The 20,345-nt window shown below is 48.7% G+C and overlaps 1 protein-coding gene across 31 annotated transcripts in view; it reads right to left on the bottom strand.

Moving 5' to 3' along the window:
• Nucleotides 1-1,785: 1,785 nt before the first annotated feature.
• Mmd2 (monocyte to macrophage differentiation associated 2) overlaps nt 1,786-20,345 on the bottom strand; it is a 57,894-nt gene continuing 39,334 nt past the window's right edge. For 15 of the 31 annotated variants that reach the window (XM_087196465.1, XM_087196472.1, XM_087196460.1 and 12 more), the window contains 4 exons: nt 20,230-20,331; nt 18,988-19,057; nt 16,040-16,231; nt 14,696-14,972 (listed from right to left, as the gene is read on the bottom strand). In XM_087196465.1, coding sequence (XP_087052591.1) covers nt 14,826-14,972; nt 16,040-16,231; nt 18,988-19,057; nt 20,230-20,331 — 511 coding nt within the window. In that variant the 3' untranslated portion in view covers nt 14,696-14,825. Of the gene's footprint in view, nt 5,959-6,046; nt 7,333-11,931; nt 12,058-12,479; nt 12,603-14,695; nt 16,232-17,142; nt 17,402-17,561; nt 18,748-18,987; nt 19,058-20,229; nt 20,332-20,345 lie in introns of those variants that run through there. The other 16 variants (XM_087196471.1, XM_087196477.1, XM_087196475.1 and 13 more) reach the window with 13 other exon arrangements.

Here is a 20,345-nt window from a genome sequence, read left to right as displayed (position 1 = left end):
AAAATAAAAATAAAAAGTGCTAGCGGTGCAGCTCACTAATAAAGCGCTTGGCTATGATGTGTGAGGTCCTTAGTACTCATTTGTGTATTTGACACTTACTAGAACTTATGTTCCTTCCAGGCAGAGGCCTCATCTGTCCTCTCTATTACATTGGCATACAGTAGGTGCTTAATAAATATTTTTAAAGGAATAAATTGATTTCCTTCCCCTCCCACCTCCCCCCTTGACTCGAAGCTTCTCAAGGGCACATGCAGGGATTTATTCATCTTGTAGCTGAGCACCTGGGCAAGTGATCAAAACAAGCCTTTCACCCTTGGGGTCGGATATCTGGAAATCCACTGACGATGGAGCATTGACCGGCCCTCTATGGCCACCAGAGAGTGGCAAAGACATGGAAAAGGACCTCTGGGGCCCAAAAGAAAAACATCAGGTTGAGGTCAAAGGGAAGATTCCTAAAGGATGGTATTCCAGACATCATCTAGACTGACCTCTTGGGGGGCCAGGGGAGAGGAAGGGCAGGTATCAGCGGGGACATTCAGTTAAACAGTTTGGTGCCTCCTGGCACTGGGGAACATTCGGGGTACCTAGCTTACAGTGATGAGCAAATAACCCTCAAGGAACTTATGTTCTCCTGACAGTAAAGATATCATTATACTACAGTCAGATAACAAGTGTATGGCAGTCAGCTGGTGCTGTAGCAATGCTGTGTAATAAGCACACAGAGGCTTATATGAAGAAACATTCATTCGTGTTTGTGGGTCTGTAGGTTACCTGCTGCAATGGTGAGCTCACCACAAGCCAGCTGGCTTTGGGCTCAGATTTGCAGCTCTTACCAGGAGCATGGTCTCCTGCCAAATAGCAGAAGTTGCAAGAGGCCAGGCCAAACCATGTGAGCTTACTCAAAGCATCTGCTGGCATCACAGCCATCAGCACTCCAATGGCCCAAACAAATGACATGGATAAGGCCAGGGAGTGAAGGTTAATCTAGAGGTTAGCTTGATGCTACCCACCAAAGCCCCCAGAAGTCTGCAGCATCACCAGAAGCTGCAACAGATTATCCCTCACACCCACAGGAAGGAATCAACCCAGGCAATGCCTTACTCTCAGACTTCTGGCCTCTGAGACAGTGCATTTCAGGTGTTCAAGCTGCCCAGCATGTGTACGTTGCCCCAGAAAGCCAATACAGCACACTGACTGGGAGAAGGGGTGGAGATGGTCCCCAGATGGCTGGCCTTGGCCAAAGAGTAGATGAAGAGGCCACCAAACAGACAGGGACACCAGGAGAAGCAAATCTAAGTTGGGAAGCAATCCTATTTGGGTAGGATTCATCTGGAAGCGTATACATGGATTCTAATGTGGGTATGCAGTAGGCAGCTGGCTCTGGATCTGTGGCTCCAGTGAGGTATTTTAGGTGGAAAATACAGACTCTCCAGACAGGCACATGGGGGTGCATGCGTTTGAATGAAACAACAAAATCAATTCAGACATCTGTTTCCCTCGCCATTCTTTATGGCTCCACTCAAGTTCATCTTCACTAAAATCCCAAGAACTACTCTAAATGTATGACATAGACAGTGCACAAAATAAGTCGGAGTGTGTCCACACACTGTGACGTTACGCTATGCATGGGGTGAAGGCCCCCAGGAGCCGGATGCTCCCGGGACTGGGAATATGTCAAACAGAGACATTAGAATCAATCTTGTTAGTCAAAACCATGACACAAATACAAAGCAGACATAACATAAAATCATAAAGAGCACATACGACCTTAAGAAAACACATTGTTGAGCCAGATACACTTGGTCTCGACTGCCTTTTTATTTACTTGACATGTTGCCCGTGCACATTTATTAGAAAGTACCATTAGGTTTGCAACACAGGTATAAGAAAAAGTTGTAACACAAAATACTATTACTAACATTCTCTTTTAGAATTAGGAACAAGTCAGCTTTATTTTTCAAATTTGGGATGAAGAGCTTGGTCAGATAGAGGTTTTCTTGCTAGGCCCCAAGAAAAGAAGTGTGAGAGCCCAAGTTTAATCCAGTGTCCAACTTTATGGATGTGGAACCAAGCCAGGAGCGATCCATGGCCTTGTCCAAGTTCACAAAAATTAGTTAAGAACAGACTACTTCTCTCCTTTGAAATCACATTCAAAACCATGTGCAAAGTGTCAGTGAGGATGTGGAGAAATCACAACCTTCACACCCTGTTGGGGGTGTTTGGAAAACTGGCCAAATACAGAGTCCCTGTATGAGCTAGCAATTCTACTCCTAGGACCAGTCCCAAGAGAAATGAAGACGTGGTTGCACACAAAAGCTTGCACAGGAACATTTACAGCAGCATTCTTCACAATATTCAAAAGGTAGAAATAACCCATACATCCATACATCCATCAATGGCTAATGGGTGAACAAAAATGTGACATGAGTACAATGGAATATGATTCAGCCACAAAGACTAATCAAGTATCAATACACACTGAAACATGGATGAATCCTGAAAACGCTGTGCTGAGCCACCTAAGGACAAACTTTGTGTGATTTCTTTTATATAAGGATTTAGGATAGGTACATTTATAGAGACAAAGCAGTTAAGCAGTTTCTTGGGGATGCATGGAATATGGAATTGAATATGGAATGGAAGAGTGATGTCCTGGGAGTCTAGAGTTTCTTTGGGGGTTAATAAAAATGTTCTGAAATTGTCTGTGATAGCTGCATAATTCTGTAAATACACTAAAACCCTTGAGTTGTATACTAGTGAGTAATGTACAGTATATAGCATGCAAATTACATCTCAATAAATATTTATTTTATTGTATTGGTTTTTTGAGACAAGGTTTCACTATGTAGTTCAGACTGGCCTTGAACTCATTATGTAGCCCAGGCTGGCCTCACAGCAACCCTCCTGCCTCCGCCTTCCCAGTTCTGGGATAACAGTCACATGCCATCCTGCCCCGCTCAAGATGTTTTTTAAAAGATACACAATCTTACCACAAAAAAGTGAGTTAATGCTTATCTTTATTACTTTGATTGAGCCATTCCATAATGTATATCTATTTCAAAATATCATTATACATGATAAATGTCTATAATTTTTAATTTTAAAATTAACTTAATTAAAATAAGCACAAATGAATTATTAATTAATTAAATTAAAATTAAAATGCACAAACAAGATAGGTGAGAAATACTAACAGTAGCTACTTCCGGGTGATGGGATTCATAGCAGATGGCTGTTTCCAGGGAGAGTCGCAGCAATGTGCACCCCCCCAAACTCTTCTTACGCTGTAATGTGGGGTCCCCTCCATTGGGTGTGAGGAAGGTGGGCTTACTTTCCCTCCCCTTCATGGTGGAAGGAACTGTTCAGCTGCTTCCCCACAGAAGATGGCAGAAATATGATGATGGTGACTTCCAAGTTTGGTTCATAAAGGCAATGTGTCTCCCACCTGGCTCACTCTTTGTCTTCAGACCCTGGCCTCAGACCCAGCCGCCATATTGCAGGGAAGTGCAGGCCACCAGAGGAAGTCCCTTGTGGGTCTATACTAAGCATGCCTTTTTATTCTGATAAAATACAGTGGAGCCTCAAATTATGACCAGCCTGACATATGAACAACTTGGGTTAGGCCCACAACTTTAGTTTTAACATATGAACAAAGTCTTGAGTTATGACCCAAATGCTGGCCGCTTGTGCTTCCAGATGGTCTCAGACAGATTTAACCCTTAAGAGTTCTGGAAGGAACATGACAACATCCTTTCCTGTGTGGAGTTAACTCAGAAATCCTGGGCTGATGTCTCTCTAAGGACACTGAGATCTGCCTGTATACAGGAAAGAGACTTTGAAGGCTGTGTAGAGGAGACTGAGCCTTCAATTGACCAACTTGAGTTACAACCAGCCCTCATGAACAAATTGAGCTCCTAAGTCAAGGGTCCACTATAGTCTTTTTTGATATCTATGGCCATAAAAACCTAGAAGGACACCCCTCCACCCCACCTGGAGCTAGCCAACTCCCGAGCAGAGTAGTGCTGGGCCTGTGGTATGAAACACAAAGAGGCACCTCCCTCTCCCGCTTTGTCCTGTGACAGCCAGAGGAGATGTGTTGTGGACAACAGTTGTCATACCTCTCCCCTTGGTCCCCTAAGGACGTACTGGGACCTTGGCTCAGGGCTCTTCTCCTACCCCTCAGGTTACTTGGCAGCTGCTCTTCTGGCTACCCAGATAGGACATACAGTGGTCCTCCTGCCCAGGGAAGGATCTGGGTCCATTATTAACATCCCCAGCCCCAGTAAGGCATGATGAACACAGCCAGTTCCAGAGAGTCCCTGATTTTAGCCTTGGCATTTTCCCAGAGACACGATATCTATTAATCCAATAACCTCAACTTCTGGGAACTGCCACCATGACAGCTGTGAATCACCTGTACTCACCCCAGAAGGTGTCTAGTCTACCCTGAACTCAGGCCTTGAATCTGAACCAAACAGTAGAATTGAATTGGGGCCAATCAGTAAGCTTGAATCAGAAGGCTTAAACTCAGACCAATTTGGGCCTATTGGCAAGCTCCAAATTTGGACCAATTAGCAGGCTTGAATTTGGACCAACCACAGGCTTGAATTTGGACCAATTACAGGTCTGCTGCTGCTATATAAGCAGTACTCTCCTCATGCTCTTCTGGTGGGTGTAGGGGAAGGCTTCTTGTGGTATGCTGCAGCACAGACTGTGTTCAAATAAAGCCTCCCTGTAGTGATCCTGTAAATCCATTCATGATTTATCTCTTGGATGGTGTGGGCTCTACTTGTATCCTGTGTAGTGTGAACAGAGAAGTTGCTTTTTAAAAAGAGCTATAAACATAGGAAATGCTATCCCTGGAGAGCTCCAGAGACCAACAATGGAGACCAGCATTGACTAGTGGGGCTAGTTGGCACTGACCAGTGGCAGTCGGCAGTGGCAGAGACCAGGAACTGGCAGTGTTGACCAACAGTGCCCACTATTGACAGTGACATCAGGGCCCAGAGCTATAAACCTGAGGACTGAGTGCCATTTGCACTCAATAGCAGTGGAGCTGCTATCAGAGCTGCACTTTGTTAGCCAGCGACTTGAGCACTTTCATGCCATGCCCATGCCCTCCTCTACCAGGCTTTCACATTCCAAGTCAACATCCTCCCCACCCAGTCATCCAGGACCAGGTTTGAGCTCAAACAGCCCCACACCCAGAGCCTGCTGGATTCCTACACCTGCCTGCCCTGCTTCACTTCTTCCTCCCAGCAGAAACCACCAAAGGCTCCTGCCCATGTTTTCCCTTCACTCCCCATCTCCTGGCTGACTCTGGGTCTTCCCTATGTGGGCCTCTGTGTGTGGCATCCTGTGACACCTCCTGGGATCTTTGAATAACAAACTATGTTTTCAGTGCAGTTGCCCCCTAACTTGTTAGTCGAATATCTAAATGATAAAATCTGCATGTTAAAACAAAGTGTCCTGCCAACCTCCACAATAGAACTGTATCTAGCTGCTGGCATGCCTCAGCTGAGCCTGCAGATTACCCCAGCCTCAGCACCCACTCCGTGAGCACGTAGGACACCAATGGTCATTATTGTTTCAAGCCACTGTATTTTAGAATACTTTGTTACACAGCAATGGATAGCTAGTACAGAGTTTATAATTTGCTTTACCTTTCTAAATATCCTAAATTTTCTACAATGAGTAGAGATTGTTTAACAAAAATAATTAGTGAGTCATTCTCCACCTGCGGAGTGATCTTGTTCAGGGCAGAAGCACAGCAGACCCCCTGGGGCTGCCTGAGCAGTTGAGGGCAGGGCCTTGCTCTGTCTGGTTCTAACTGAATCTCCGGATGGGCTGGGGTAAGTGCATGGGCTAGAGTTGCTGGATTAATCACTGGGTGGTTTGAGGATCTTGTGGAAACGGTCTTTCGTCATGGCCAGCCTGAACTACACAGCAAGACCTTGTCTCAAAAAAAACAAACAACAACAAAAAGGGTTAAAAATATAATAATAATAGTAATAATAATAGTAATAATAATAATTATTAGTGAGTGTTATTTTTTAAAAGATAATTCAGCAAGAGTGAGGCAACTTGAAATTTCCTTTATTTGAGCTCTTTTATTTTTTTTTTGGTACCAGGGATTGAACTCAAGACCTTGCGCTTGTAAGGCAGGCGCCGGAACCACTGAGCTAAATCCCCGGCCTATTTGAGTTCTTTTGACTCCACTAGAAACCATAATATCTACTGGGAGGATTCTTCTTGTGATTGATATAAATAGTTATCAAATATTATGTTAATACAAAATAGCAGCTTCACAAACAGAAAGGGTCCTACACCAGCAGGACATTAAAAACGTCATGCGGCCAATGCCATTCTCAAGCATAGACTTCATGGATCTATAAAAGGGAGGACAGAAGACACTCAGACACCTCTTGCTCTATCCTCCCAAAGAAAAGCCTTAAAAAGCAGCAGGGGTTTCCCCTGCTCAAAGTGGAAGCCCCTAGGGGAACCCAGATGTAAACAGGGCTTCCAGGAAGGAAGCAGGAGTGGGAAATTTGTGCCTGCCTAGAGGCAGGGTACCCCTTCCAAAACTGGGTCTGCTCCTTTCCCCAATAGGTTCCATGCCTCCCACTTGCCCTACCAAACATGCTTGGGCCAGGCCGGCACACACATAGGCTGGCTGCCCAGCTGAGATCTCCATGACCACCCAGCCCCAAGACCCAACAGCATGGACTGTCACCAGGACAAGAAATCCTGGGACTTGGTCTTGTGCTCCTCTTACTGGAGTCGGGGTTCTGGGCAACCAGATTCTTGGGAGCCCTTTTGTGCTCTCCCTACCTGTCCCCACACAGCCATGGGGCTCACAGAGTGACACAACACTGACCCTAGACAACCATGGCAAATAGGCACTAAGCACCCGTGACCAACAACCATGGCTCTTCAGCCATGTCCCACCAAGAGCATCTTCTAGAATTTAGGATTCAGACGTACTTGTGGGTCATAAAATCAATGCAGCAGGTTGCAGCCAGCAACTTGGAAAAATGAGAGGGTGGGACATCATGGGTTGGAATAAAACTGGATGGTCTGAATGCTGGCGTCCCCCAAATTCTATGCTGAAGCCCTAATCCCAAGGTCCTGGTGTTAACAGATGGGGTCTATGAGAGGTGAATGCGCCATGGGGCTGTGCCCTCAATAAGAGGATAGAATGCAGCAAATCATCAAAGAAGTGCATCCAACTTTGAGGACACAGGGAGAAGGCGCCATCCATGAACCGGAGCACAGCCCTCATCAGGCACCAAACCTGCCAGCATCTTGGTCCTGGGCCTTCAGCTTGTGGAACTGTGAGACAGACATTTCAGTTGATGATAAGCCACCCGTTCGATAGCACTTTTGTGACAGCAGCCCAAATGGGCCAAGACTAGATAGACTAGAACAGGACAGGAAGGACCAGACCGTGGGAAACCTCAGGCCAGTCATCCAGGCAAGGGTGTTTCCATGGCGGATGTGCAGACCCGGGCACCATTTAGGTGCGTCTCTTAGAACAAGCCTTCATCACAAAGCCCCGGGGAAGGCTGACACCAACGGGGTAGGTGGGACGTCCCCACTAACCCACATGACCAGAAGCTCGTCCCAGGTCCTGGGACAGGCAGGTCCCTGGGGCACAGGTAACCCCTTCCCATGCAGGCTACTGGCTGGTGAGGGGTGGGGGGTGGGCCTCCCAGGCCCCCTATACTGCCTCAAGGGTCCAATCAGGGTGGGGCCCACCTTGGAGCCAGATTGGTATAAAACAGGCATCAGGACAAGTTGAGAGGTGTGTGGCTGAGAGACCCTGCATTCAGGCCCTCTGGTACCCATCACGCTGTGCCTAATCTAGAAGACCCAGGTCCTGTCCCCGTGCCAGATGGATAGAGACAGTCACCCCCCTGGGTACAGACCCATAACCTTCTTCCTTTTTTGTTTTGTTTTGAGGCAGAGTCTCCCTTTGTAGTTCAGGCTGGCTCTGAACTCATTATGTAGCCCAGGCTGGCCTGGAACTCACAGTGATTCTCCTGCTTCAGTCTCTCAAGTGCTGGGATTGCCAGCATGCACCACCACAATCTTGTTTCTTTAAACTGTTGCCTTACTGAGGTTTGATGCCCCCTTATCTTGTGGGTGTCAGTAGAGCCAGCTGCCTGCAGGGATATGAATTCTGGAGGGGACAAGCTCATGGCTTCCCCTCTGCCCAGCTGAGCCCCCAAACACAGGAAGTTCCAGACCTCAGGGCTCCCCAACTGCCAGGCCAGGGTACTGGGCATGAAGGGACCTTGCCCACCAGAGATGGCACTGGCCTTCCCGGCTCTCGGAGATGGGCCGACTAGGGTGGAAGCACAGCCCCTCAGACCTCCTGAAGTGAGAGTGAGCCTGGCAAGGCCAGAAATGTGGCAGTGGAGACAGGACTATGAGGGGACTACAGGGAAACAGGTTTCGTCATTGCCCTAGCTCAGCTCTCAAGGAGTAAGGTAGTTGGGTGCCACAACAAGAGAGGAGACGGGATGCCAAGGGCCTCAAACTGGAGTCCAGAACTGCCCCACACCAGCTGAATGACCGCGACACATCGCTTATGTCACCAAGCAGCCTCAATTTCCCCATGTAAAGTAACCACATCTTGCCAGGCTTTGATGGTGAAATACCATATAAGGACATGGATGAGGCCGTGAACACGTTCCTAAGCGCACCTACGACCTGCCAGGCTGACAGATGGGCTGCAGGCGTGTGCAATGGGAGAGGAGCTCTCTGCGGTCCGAGGCCCGATTCGGAGCAGGTGCCAGTTGCCATTGTGTGAACCTCCCCGCCAGGGCCAACTAGTGGCTTATAGGACTGCTATAGTGTTGGCTTATAGTGTCTAACAGCTTGTCTCCAGGCTGCCCTAGCACGTGGGGAACATCCCCTCAGGACCTCTCCTCTCCTGCCAACAGAGGGACAGGACTCTGTCCCCTCTGTCTGTGAGGCCCTTCTTGCTCTGCCACTCCTCTTGCAGATCACCTGCAGGGTGGCACGCAGCCCTGCCTCCTCCCACTCCTCCCCTTGAGCCTGACACCAGGGTTGGCCATCCTGCATCTCCACAGAATCCAGCTCTTGGGCAGCACCGGGCAGCAGGCTCCCTAGTCGGTCCAGTAACAGGAGGCAAAATGGCGGCCATGTCTGGGCGGCACAGAGAGCATGAGGTGGAAAAACACCCTAAATGGGGAGGGGGTAGCTCAAAAGGCCCACCACAGCCTGTATGTATTTATTCTCTTACCTATATACCCTGAATTATAAGAGTGGCTGGATAAATTGTGGTATGTCCACTTGATGGAGACATTTAAAATAATGTTTACAACAGTCTTGAAATAATATGGAAAAATATTCTAAAGGTAGGATCTAAAAGTATATACGGGGCTGAACATGATGACACACACCTGTAATCCCTGCATTCTGGGAGGCTGAGGCAGGAACATTGTAAGTTGGAGCCCAGTGTAGACAGTTTAGAGACTTGGTGAGACCTAGTCTCAAAATAAAAAATATAACAGCCAGGCGTGGTGGTGCACACCTGTAATCCCAGCACTCAGGAGGCTGAGGCAAGAAGACTGCCATGAGTTCAAGGCCAACGTGGGCTGCATAGTGAGTTCAAGGCCAGGTTGAACTACATAGCAAGATCCTGTCTCACACAATAAAAAATAAATTTAAAAAAATTAAAAATGTAAAAAGGGCTGAGGATATAGCCCAGTGCAAAGGTCCTAGGTTCAATCCCTAGTACTACAAAAAAAAAAATGTGCAGAAAGCTGGGATTGTAGCTCAGTGATAGACACTTGCTTACCATACGCAAGGCCCTAGGTTCTATCCCCAACACTGCAAAACAAACAACAATCAAAACCAAAAATGATGTTCAGTAAGTGACAAAAACACCATAATCAAATATGACATGGAACAGAAGAAAGCACAAAAAAGAAAAAGGAAGAAAACCACTACAGGTTAGGACTGGCTACGTGGAGCAGGAAGATTCTGGGTCATGTTTTGTACCTTCCTTGGATTTTATAAAATTCATGTAAACATATACATTAATGAAAAAAATCACTATATTCAAGGAAAAAAATGCCTTTCCCAGGCACTGGGATAGATATTCCCTCAACCAGGTCATAAGCTTTGATGCTCTGGTCCCTCCTCGGGGGCCCACCTGACACCTAGCAGAAACCTCCCACTACCTTGTTGGTTTCCCCAGAGCCCTGCCCTGTCCCTCCCCTAATTCCCCTAATTCCAGGGCAGGCACATACTGGCCACCAAGCTTCTGTGCTGCAGCTCCTCCCACAGACTCAAGTCAGAAGTACTAACGCAGGGGCCAGAAATGTAGCTCAGTGGCATTGCACCTGCCTGGGAAAAGGTCCTGAGTTCGATCCCCGGTACAGGAAAAAAAAAAAAAAAAAAGAAGGGCCGGGGATTTAGCTCAGTCTTTCCACTGCCTGCCTCATAGGTCCCGAGTTCAATCCCCAGTACCCCCCCAAAAGAAAGAAAGAGAGAAAGAGAAAGGAAAGGAAAACTAACTAGGATCCTCCCGTAAGCCCTCTGGTTTAGTGTCCTATGTTCAGGGCCACCAGGAGTAAAGATGGGGGCAGGCTCCGGGGAGATTGGGCTGTGGTACCTCTCTTTCCAACCCAGGATGCAAAGGGGCAGACACATCTTCAACCTCAGAAGAGGAGGCAGCGCGTGGTCAAGACCAACCCCTGAGCACCTACTGAGTGCTGGGCTCTAGGCCCCCAGTGCCGCCCCTGAAACACCAGTCTCCACCCAGAGGCCCGCACCCTGCTGCCTCCCTGGCCTGCCATACCCCAGGTCATGTGAAAACGACCCCCAAAGCCTAGAATTGGGTCAGCCCTTCCTTCTCATTCTTTCACGCGTGTACAACAGAGTTTTTCAGCAGCTGCCTGACATGCAATACCAAAGCAGACTGAATGCAAAAGCAACGGGAGGATCCAGCCACCTTTGTGCAACCAGGGTTCAAGGGATCGAGGGATTCACCAGATTGTACAGTAGTGCCACTCTTCTTCCTGTGTTTATTTTCTCTGGAAAAATATTGTTATTCCTAATGGGAAAAATACATTCCTTATACCACCATGTAGTGGACTTGTTATCTTTAAATGAATTAATAGGCATTTCTAAATATTCTCAGCTTTATTTATTTGTTTATTTATTGGTACTGGGGATTGAACTCAGGGCCTTGTGCTTGAAAGGCAGGCAGGGCACCACTGAGCTAAATCCCTGGCCCAATCAGCTTTAATTTCTAGCATGATGAGTGTTAATAGATACAGTCCACCTAAACTGGAGCTCTTTGGTGTCTTTAATAACTTCCCAAGACCAGAAATGTTTGAGGCACGGGAACCCTCACCCCTGCCCAGCAAGACTTCTGGAAGTGAAGGGGAAAACCTGGGTCAGCACCGTCCCAACATAGCCACTGCTCATGTGTGGCTGTCACACTTAAGGTGTAGCTAGCAGGGCTGTGGGGATGGGTTCTAATTTAGACTTCATTTTAACTGACTTAAATTGAAATAGCCAACTGCAGCAAATGGTACTATTTTGTAGAACAGATGATGTCTGGGGTCTCTCTGCCCATTTGGGATTCTCTATTTTTATTTCTCTACAAGAAGTGATCTAAAGATAGTGTGAATGTTTTATTTTTTTAACTTATTTACAGTAAAAGGAAAATTTCCAGAAGCAATAGAATAAGTATATTCGAAACAAAGGGGAATATTTTCAATGTTTTGGTTTTGGGTTTTTTTGGTACTGGGGATCAAGCTTGGGACCTTGTGTTTGCAAGGTAAGTGGCAGAACCACTGAGCTAAATCCCTGGCCCCTATTTTCAATGTTTTGAGGGAGTTTAATGCCAATATTTTTTACTATAATAAAATATTTAATTTAAGTACTCACCATATTTTATGATCACCCCCTCTCTGATCAACCTTTTATGGCAATTTCTGTCAAATAAAAACATAATGGTGCATCCTTGTCCACTTTATTCACTGGATCTGTCACTGTGTGACCTCTGACTCTTCCCTAAAGTCAAAATGACCATGAAAGAGAAACGTTTTGAATCAGTACAGGGCATGGAGGCAGCCGTGTCAGTGCAACTAAAGACACTCAACAAAAGAGGACTCCCAGAACTGCTGCAGAAAGAGCCAAGAACAATGGTGTGTGTTCAAATGAGGAGAGAGAGTATATTGAAGGGAATTTATGGCAATGTGTCTTTTGGTGTCATAAAAATGTAAGCATTAACAGTCTTTCTGATCACCCCTCATGGGTTGCATTGATCAGTGGTGCCCATGTGGGGTGGGAGCCAGCACCCCCTCTCTCCCAGGGGCCTGCTCCCCAAGCTGGGGCAGGGGCTGCCCTGCCCACCAGCTTAGACTCTGTGCCACATTGTAGCCTGAAATGGGCCATGGTTATTTACACCATGGAAATTGGTAATGCCACACATCCAAGATTTAAAAAAATTATTATTTAATATCTTTAAACTCAGCCAGGCGTTGTGATGCACGCTTGCAGTCCCAGCACTTGGGAGGCTGAGGCAGGAAGAAGATCACCAGGAGTCTGAGGCCATCCTGGAAAACACAGTGAGTTCAAGACGAGCCTGAACTACATAGCAAGACCTTGTCTCAAAAGCCCTCAAAAAAAAAAATTTAACCTCAGCTCCCCCACCGTCACCCCCAGAGAAAGACTTAAGGACACTGAGTTTCAGATGAACCAGCAAGCATTAAATAGTCCTGGCTACAAAGCTTTGCTCTGCTGGCTAGAAGCTGGGTACCCTTGAGCAAGTCACCAACCTCTTTGGTGTACTGCTTTCGGTGTACTTTGGTGTCCTGCCTTGTAAGATCAGCTAATGAGCCTCCCTACTGGGGGAGGCTGTGTCAATCACTGGAGGGGCGTCTAGAAAACTGCCCACCCAGGTGAGCCTCGCCCTCCTCAGTCTCCTGCTCCTTCCCTGCACACTGTGGAACTTCCTGGCCCTCTCGGGATTCCCAGGTGCAGTCCTGAGAGCCTGCACCTCAGCCTCCTGCTGCAGCTGTGGCCCAGTGCCCACCGCCTGGTGCTGGGAGCTCTGGCTGCCCTCTTAGAACTTGCAGGGTGAAACCAGAGTGGACACCACAGGCCATCTGAGGTCCCCCCACTTCCCTGGCTCCAACAGGGCTCCGGCACCACAGAGGTTGTGCAGGCTCCTCGCAGACCGTGACCAAAAAGAGAGCCGGTGAGCTAGAAGCCGCGGGCTGCAACGTTCAGTCCCTGCAAGCTTTGGGGGCATCCACACACCCTGCGGGTCCCACTTGTGGCCCCCAAGGCTCTGCACATTTGGTTCCAGGTGTCCTTGGGTTCCCAGCCCAGCACACTACGCCCCACCACCCGGGGCTTTCCTGAGCTCCTTCCTGAGGTTCTCATCGCCACAGCCCTGTGGTGCCCCGGCCACTCTTTGGCTCCTCCTGCCACACTCCCTCCTCCCTACCTGCCCTGGTGATGCCCACAAACTAAGGCTTGGAGTGTCAAACTGGCCAGGCCACTGCCAGTGACCCTCCCAGCTTCTTGGGGAGTGGCAGCAGCTCCCCTGGACACAATGCTCCCAGGATGGACAGGAAGCCAGTGTGCAGCTGAGTTCCCAGTGCATGCTTTGTGCCCCTGAGACGCTCTCGGGACACAATCTTACCCCTCTCCCCAAGGGACCGGGCTGATGTATCAGCTTATTTTCCAAGTGGGCAGCTATCAAAGCTAATTAGAACACCAGGCTGGACAGCATGCATTCTTATCCTGCTACATCTCCCCTCAACCCTGCAAGGTGCTACCTTATTATACCCATCTTACAGCTGAGGACACTGAGGCTCACAGAGTTGAGGGAACTGACCTAAACTCTCACAAATGGTGTTTTCAAGATCTAATCCCAAGTCTAGCAAGACACAGTCCCCCATCCAGGAGCCTAGGCAAGTGCCTAGATGACAGACAGGCTCCTGATCTGTGGTGTAGATGAGCACAGGGAATAACAGGAAGCAGAGTGGGCCCCTTAAGTTAGAAGAAGCTCCTCGGTGCTGATGTCTGGGGTGGGCTTTGAAGGATGAATAGCAGTTGGGTGGATGAGAGATGAGCAGTGTTCCTAGCAGAGAGACTTAACACCACAAGATGGGGGGCATGCAGGGGTGGGTGTTGCAGGGAAATGCACCGGCAAGTGCCCTGGAGGAGAGGCAAAAAGAGATGCAGGCATCACACTGAGGACCTTGGAAAGGCTGCAGGGTCACTAAAGCAATCAGTGTCTCAGGCACCCAGCTCTTTCCCAGAACCAGCCTGGTCCCCATCACCATCTTGATGCCACACTTCTGGAGGTTCCCACACAAAACCCAGGACCTCCACAAGCCCCTTCCAACCTTATAGCCAGTCAGAGGTCACGTCCCAGTGTCCCAGGTCCTGGCAGGAGCCAGTCTGTCTGCAGCCCTCCCTGCCCTCAGCCCTCCAGCCCTGACCTCTGCCAGTAGGAAGCACATGGTGAGCTCCATGGGGCCACCTGACCCGCGTCAGTTTCCTGGGGTTGGGCTCATCTGTGTAGACACACATGCTTGCGCACACACACACACACACACGCACGGACATGCATGCACACGAGCAGGTGGATCGATCCAGCCCCAAAGTAGCCCCAGTTCAGAACCCATCCTCCAAGGAAGGTGTCACGGTGATTTAATACTGGCTTGGACACAGGGGGTCCCAGGGGCCAGCACCTGGGGCTGCCCTGGAATGTGCAAGTGAAGCATAGTAAGGCACCCTGTCTTGGCCCCATCCACCCAGTCCAGTCAGGATTCGTAGAATAGGGACCTTAGGATTTGAGACAGATTCTTCCTCCAGAGATTCCGAGATGCTGGTTCAGATTCTGTGCCGGTGGCAGTGTCCAGAGAGGTGGCCCAGCAGCGGCAGGTTGACAAGCACCTGGCAGCCATGCACTGCAGAGATCAGAGGACCAGGTCACTCTGCCGAGGCCTCCATACAGGTGAGGCCGAGGCTGTGTCCCCCAGGCCCTTTGGAGTGGCCTCTGAGAGCCGCTGTTGGCACCCGTGAGAATCCATCTTGACGTCATGAGCCCTACCCTAAGGAGGAAGCAAGTTGGCGACTTGCCAGTGTCTGCTTCCTCCACTGATGGGTAAATGGCTCTCATCATTTCTCTGAAGTTTCCAGGAGGAGAAGAGATGGCCCAACCACAGTGTCAGGACGCCCAGCTGCCTGCTCCTTCCTGTGCTGAGAAGCAGCTATGATGGAGTAGAGCATCATGGGTGTGTCTCTGCCTGCCTCAACTGCCCTCCCACTCCCCACTGCAGGAGCTCCCCAGAAAGGAAGAAAAAAGGAGAGGGAGCAGAAGGTGTAGTGTCAGAAGACAAGCGTGCTCCCCAGCCACGGTGACTTTTAACTGCTCCCATCACGATGCCATTTTGGGACACAGCAGGCGGGACAGGCCAAGAGGTTCCATTAGGAGCCTGCCCAGGATACTGTTGAAACGAATCTGACACCACACACAGACTGTACCTGATTGGCTCTGTCTGCCCTGATCAAGGGTATTCCCCATTCTTCATCTGCAAGTTGAGTGACTTTCCCTGAACAGGGGACAATTCCCCAGTCAAGACTTTGGCAGCTGAGAGGGATACCAAGCTCTACAAAAACCACCAGATTCCTCAGGACCTTAAAAAGGACCTCTTGGCCTGTCATTCCCCAATATGCCCTTTTCTGAAGATATTAATGTTGGTTGTATTAGAAAACATTTTCCTAAAGTAGAAACACATTACAAGGTTAATTTCTCCTCTGTGGAAATGACTAAATCGTTCCTTCTCACTGGGCACTCAAGGGATGGTCTATCTATCACCAGGAAAAACCTGAGACACATCAAAAACTCTACACAGGGAAGGGCAGACAGGCCTCAGCACTGTGTTCTGGGATAGAGTTTGCAGATCACTTCCCATGATGCTTTGCTCCAAAAGCCCAAATGACCTGGGGATTCTGAGCCATTTCATTTGGACACCTTGGTCTGCAGGGTGCTGGGCAGGTAGAGGTATTTCCAGATGGCATAGTAGTGGGTACCAGCACCAAATGCCACAAAGAGATGCCAGATGGCATGGGCAAAGGGAATCCTGCCGTCGCTCTTGAAGAACACCATGCCTAAGCAGTAGAAGACCCCTCCGGTCATCAGCTCCCAGATGCCTTCAGTGTTGGGCTGTCAGTAAGGACAAGGGTGAGGCACAAGTCAGAGGAGCAGCCAGCTAGTCTACCACCACCCAAACTAAAAGACACAGAGGTGGCAAGCCAGCCCAGAGTCTCCTTGGGGAATTTCAACACTGTGATGCCTTCAAGTCTCCCCATATTATTTCTCAAACGTACCATGCTTCTAACAAAGTGTGTTTATCAGTGTGTTGCCCCATCCTCAAGAGCCCTAGTTGGATGTTAACACCATGATAATAGCAACACTGGGTGCCCCACCACACGCCCTGGGCCAGGCCCCTCTTCTGTGCCTGACCTGAGTTGCCCAGTGGCAAACCCTTTACAACAGCCTTATGGAAAAAAAGAACCACAACAGGGCAAAGAGAAATGCATGCTGCAGAATAGCCTGTGAAATGACTTCATTTTTATGAAATAAAAATAAAACTGTCAATGTATGTCTACGTGTCCCCATATACTTGCATTTAAGTTGTACTTATTTATTTACATTTACTGGGGATTGAATCCAGGAATTTTGTACTGAGCTACAACCCAGCACTTTTTTACTTTTTATTTTGAGACAGGGTCTCACTAAATCCCTAAATGCCCCAGATAGGGCTTAGACTCGAGATCCTCCTGCCTCTGCCTCCCAGAGTGCGGAAATTACAAGCATGCACCACTGGGTTATAGCTCAGTGGCAGAGCAATCTCCTAGCATGTATGAGGCCCTGGATTCAATCCTCAGCACCCTTAAACTAAAAAAAAAACCTAACTAAATAAAAGTTTTAAATGGAAAAAATATTCACAAAAATAAGCTACTAATGGTTGTAGCTGAGGCATCGTATTGGGAAGGAAGTGAGAGGGTGACATTTTTATACAGGATTTCTTTGAGAGAATATACAATTAAATATACATTTACTCTATGTATATATTGTGTGTAACATATAATATGTAATTTGATGAAGGTCTTACAATTTGATAGATATAACATGTATATTTACATAAAAATGAGCTTGGAGGGGGAAAGGCAATCTGGAAAAATAAATACAAATCCAAAGGGTTAGCAATGAACAACAAGAAGGAGGGGCCAGACGAGAGTGCAGACAAGGAAAGGAAACAGTAGGGGCTGGGGATGTGCTCAGTGGTGCTGTGCCTCCTGCTTGGTAAGCGCAAGGTCCTGAGTTCAATTCCTGTATGAGGGGAAAAAAGAGTAGGAAAAAGCAGGGCCCTTGCACCTTGCATGGAACAGATAGGCCGAGGGCTAGGGCTGCGGCTCCACGGCACAGTGAGGTCCTGGTTTCAATTCCCAGCAGAGCAAAGAACAAACAGGCCACGTGATGAGGCCCATGCTTATACGCACGACAGGAGGATTTTTTAATGGTCGATCAATGAAACAACTGGCTGATCATGTGGAGAGGGATGACCATACACAAACAAAACTGCAATGGGAGTAAACAATTTTAAACCACAAAGCAAACTACAAAAGAAGCAGGAGAGGCCAGGTGTGGTGGCACATGCCTGAAATCTCAGTGCTCTGGGAGGCTGAGGCAGGAGGATCATAGGTTCAAGTACATCCTGGGCAACTTACTGACTTGCAAGAGCCTATCTCAAAGTATAAAAATACAAAAAGAGGCTAAGGATGTAGCTCAATGTGAAGGCCCTGGGTTCTATCCCCAGTACCAAAAAAAAACAAAAAAAGAAGAAACTATAGGTAGGTGACAGTCTATACAAACTTGGGAACTTAGGAAAGGGGAGATCATCCCATCAGGACATTGAAAGAACTACATTATTGACTATATTTTTCAGTAACAACTGTCAGTCTAGGGTTGTTAGCTCGGCGGTAGAACACTTGCCTGCTATGCAGAAGTCCCCCCAGAACACACACACACACACACACACACACACACCCTGAAGACAGTGGCCTGAGGTTTCTGTGCCCACTCGACAGAGGGAGCAACTGAGGCCACTGGACCCCAACACCCAATCAGGGGAGATGGGGCCATGCTCCACCCAGCTGCCCCAAGACTGGGCTCTCCTTTCCCTCTCAGAGCTTGCTCTCTTCCTGCATGAACTGGGGATGTTGCCTTCACATCCAAGGGCACCTGGAGCAGTTTAGGGTGTCGAAGGATAGAAAGGGGGGAGTCAGAAAACAGCTTGGCCTCCAAAGCCATTAAATTCTTCTTCTTTCCAGGGCTGGGGATGGAACCCAGGGCCCCGTGCACGTGAGGCAAATGCTGGGGCCACACCCCTGGCCCATCTGCTTTCTGCCTTCTACTCTGGTCCTGGGCTGCAATCCAGGTCTAGGATACAGGGCATCGTTCGTCAAGGTGTAAGCCTTAGGGTCAGAAATCCTGTATTTTGCTTTCGTTTTTGCTGAGCTGGGTACGGAACCCAGGGCTTCATACGGGCTTGCAAAGCTCTCTACCTCTGAGAGGACCCCAGCCCTACGTCCTCGTGACAGATCTGAGTTTGTGAGTTATCTTCGCACTCTGGCCTGGATGCACTCTGATCGCTGCTTGCCGATGTTCTTACACAGCTAAGAACCCAAAAACGCAGAGGTTGGAGGATTCACTCAAGGTTAGGAAGGGGTGAAGGAAAGGCTGGACTTCGATGTTCTCCTGTCCCTAGAGCCAAATCTCTCTGACCCACTGAGCCTGTTTCCCCAGCTGCCAAAAGAAACACCCAACTTGATAGTCTTGAGGGTCAGATGAGGCTTGGACACTCGTGTGCCCTCCAGGCAGACAGGAGGCCCACACGGAGGTGGGGACAGACTCACCATGGAGAGGATGACCAGGGCGGGGAAAAAGCCCATCACCACATAGCACAGGAGCTCCACCAGTTTGTACCTGGCAGGAAGACAAGGCCCTCAGGGAGGAAACAGCACACAGCTCCCAATGCCGAGAACAAGGGGCTACCCCGATGGGAACACTGAGAAGAAGGGGTTCCCTCTGGGCAGCACCCGTGTGCCCAGACTCTAGCCAAGTGTTTCCTATACTAATGGTGCTGGCAGTTATGTGACCTTGAGCAAGGCTCTTTCCCTCTCTGCCTCCGTTTCCACACCTGTGGACACTGGAACTAGAACAAGGATTACACAGATTGGGCATAGGAAGTGTGACTGAAAAACAAGGTTAGATTTTTTTAAAAAATCATTACAGTAAAAGACATACTGCTATTAATCCCCTCAATCCTCCCTCTCACTTTTTGTACTTCAGTCTGGCCCGGGACTCACAGTGATCCTCCTGCCTCAGCCTCCTGAGTGCTGGGATTGCAGGCGTGTGCCACCATGCCCAGCCCCGTCTCACTTTAAACACACTCATCCCATTGGTCTTGGCACGTTCTGAAGCAGCTGTGGACGTCCTCTTTCATGAGAGTCTTTAGTTGTACTGTCATGGCTGTCTCAATGTCCTGAATTGACTCAAAACATTTCCTTTACCTGGTCATTTTGACTTTGGGGAAGGGCCCAAAGTCACTCAGTGCCAGACGTGATGAATAAGGTGGACAGGGACACACAATCGTGTTTATGAGCATGACTTCCTGTTGGATGGCACTGGACAGCAGCATGCGCAGCCTTTTTTTTATCACATCCTGTAAAGACACTCAGGAGAGGGGACTTCCAGAACTGCTCCAGAAAGTGGCACAAAGGATGGGGTAAGTGCATTCAAAGTGAGGGGGAATATTTTGAGGAAAATTAACGGCGATGTGTCTTTTACTGTAATAATTTTTAAAATTTAAATATTCACCACGTTTCTATCACACCTGTAGCAGGCATGTGGATGCTACAAAGGCTCAGCCTGCAGCAGACATCACTAGTTGATCCCCGCAGGGGCTAAGCAGCCACTCTCAATTGAGTGGAGCTGGCTAACCACCATGCCTCCATTCACTTCAGCAGCAGAATCCAGGCAGAGCTGCACACTCCCATTTCTAGGATCACCCTGGGGTCTCACCTGCCCTGCCGGAGGATGCCCTGCTGGGGCATCAAGAAGTACCGCACCCACTTGAGACCCTCGCCCCAGCTTACCGCTCATGGAAGAAGAAGACATAGACGGTGCCGACAGAGGCCATGATCCAAACCAGCCAGCGCATGTGGGAGGCCCAGGGGCCGAGCTCCCGAAGGTTCAGCCTGGAAGAGAGAAA

The sequence above is a fragment of the Heterocephalus glaber genome, unplaced genomic scaffold (assembly GCF_053883595.1).
Source record: "Heterocephalus glaber isolate CG9 unplaced genomic scaffold, H.glaber_assembly_v1.0 deba00001610, whole genome shotgun sequence".
In the NCBI taxonomy this organism is placed as follows: domain Eukaryota; kingdom Metazoa; phylum Chordata; class Mammalia; order Rodentia; family Bathyergidae; genus Heterocephalus; species Heterocephalus glaber.
This window is presented reverse-complemented; position numbering and strand designations above follow the sequence as displayed.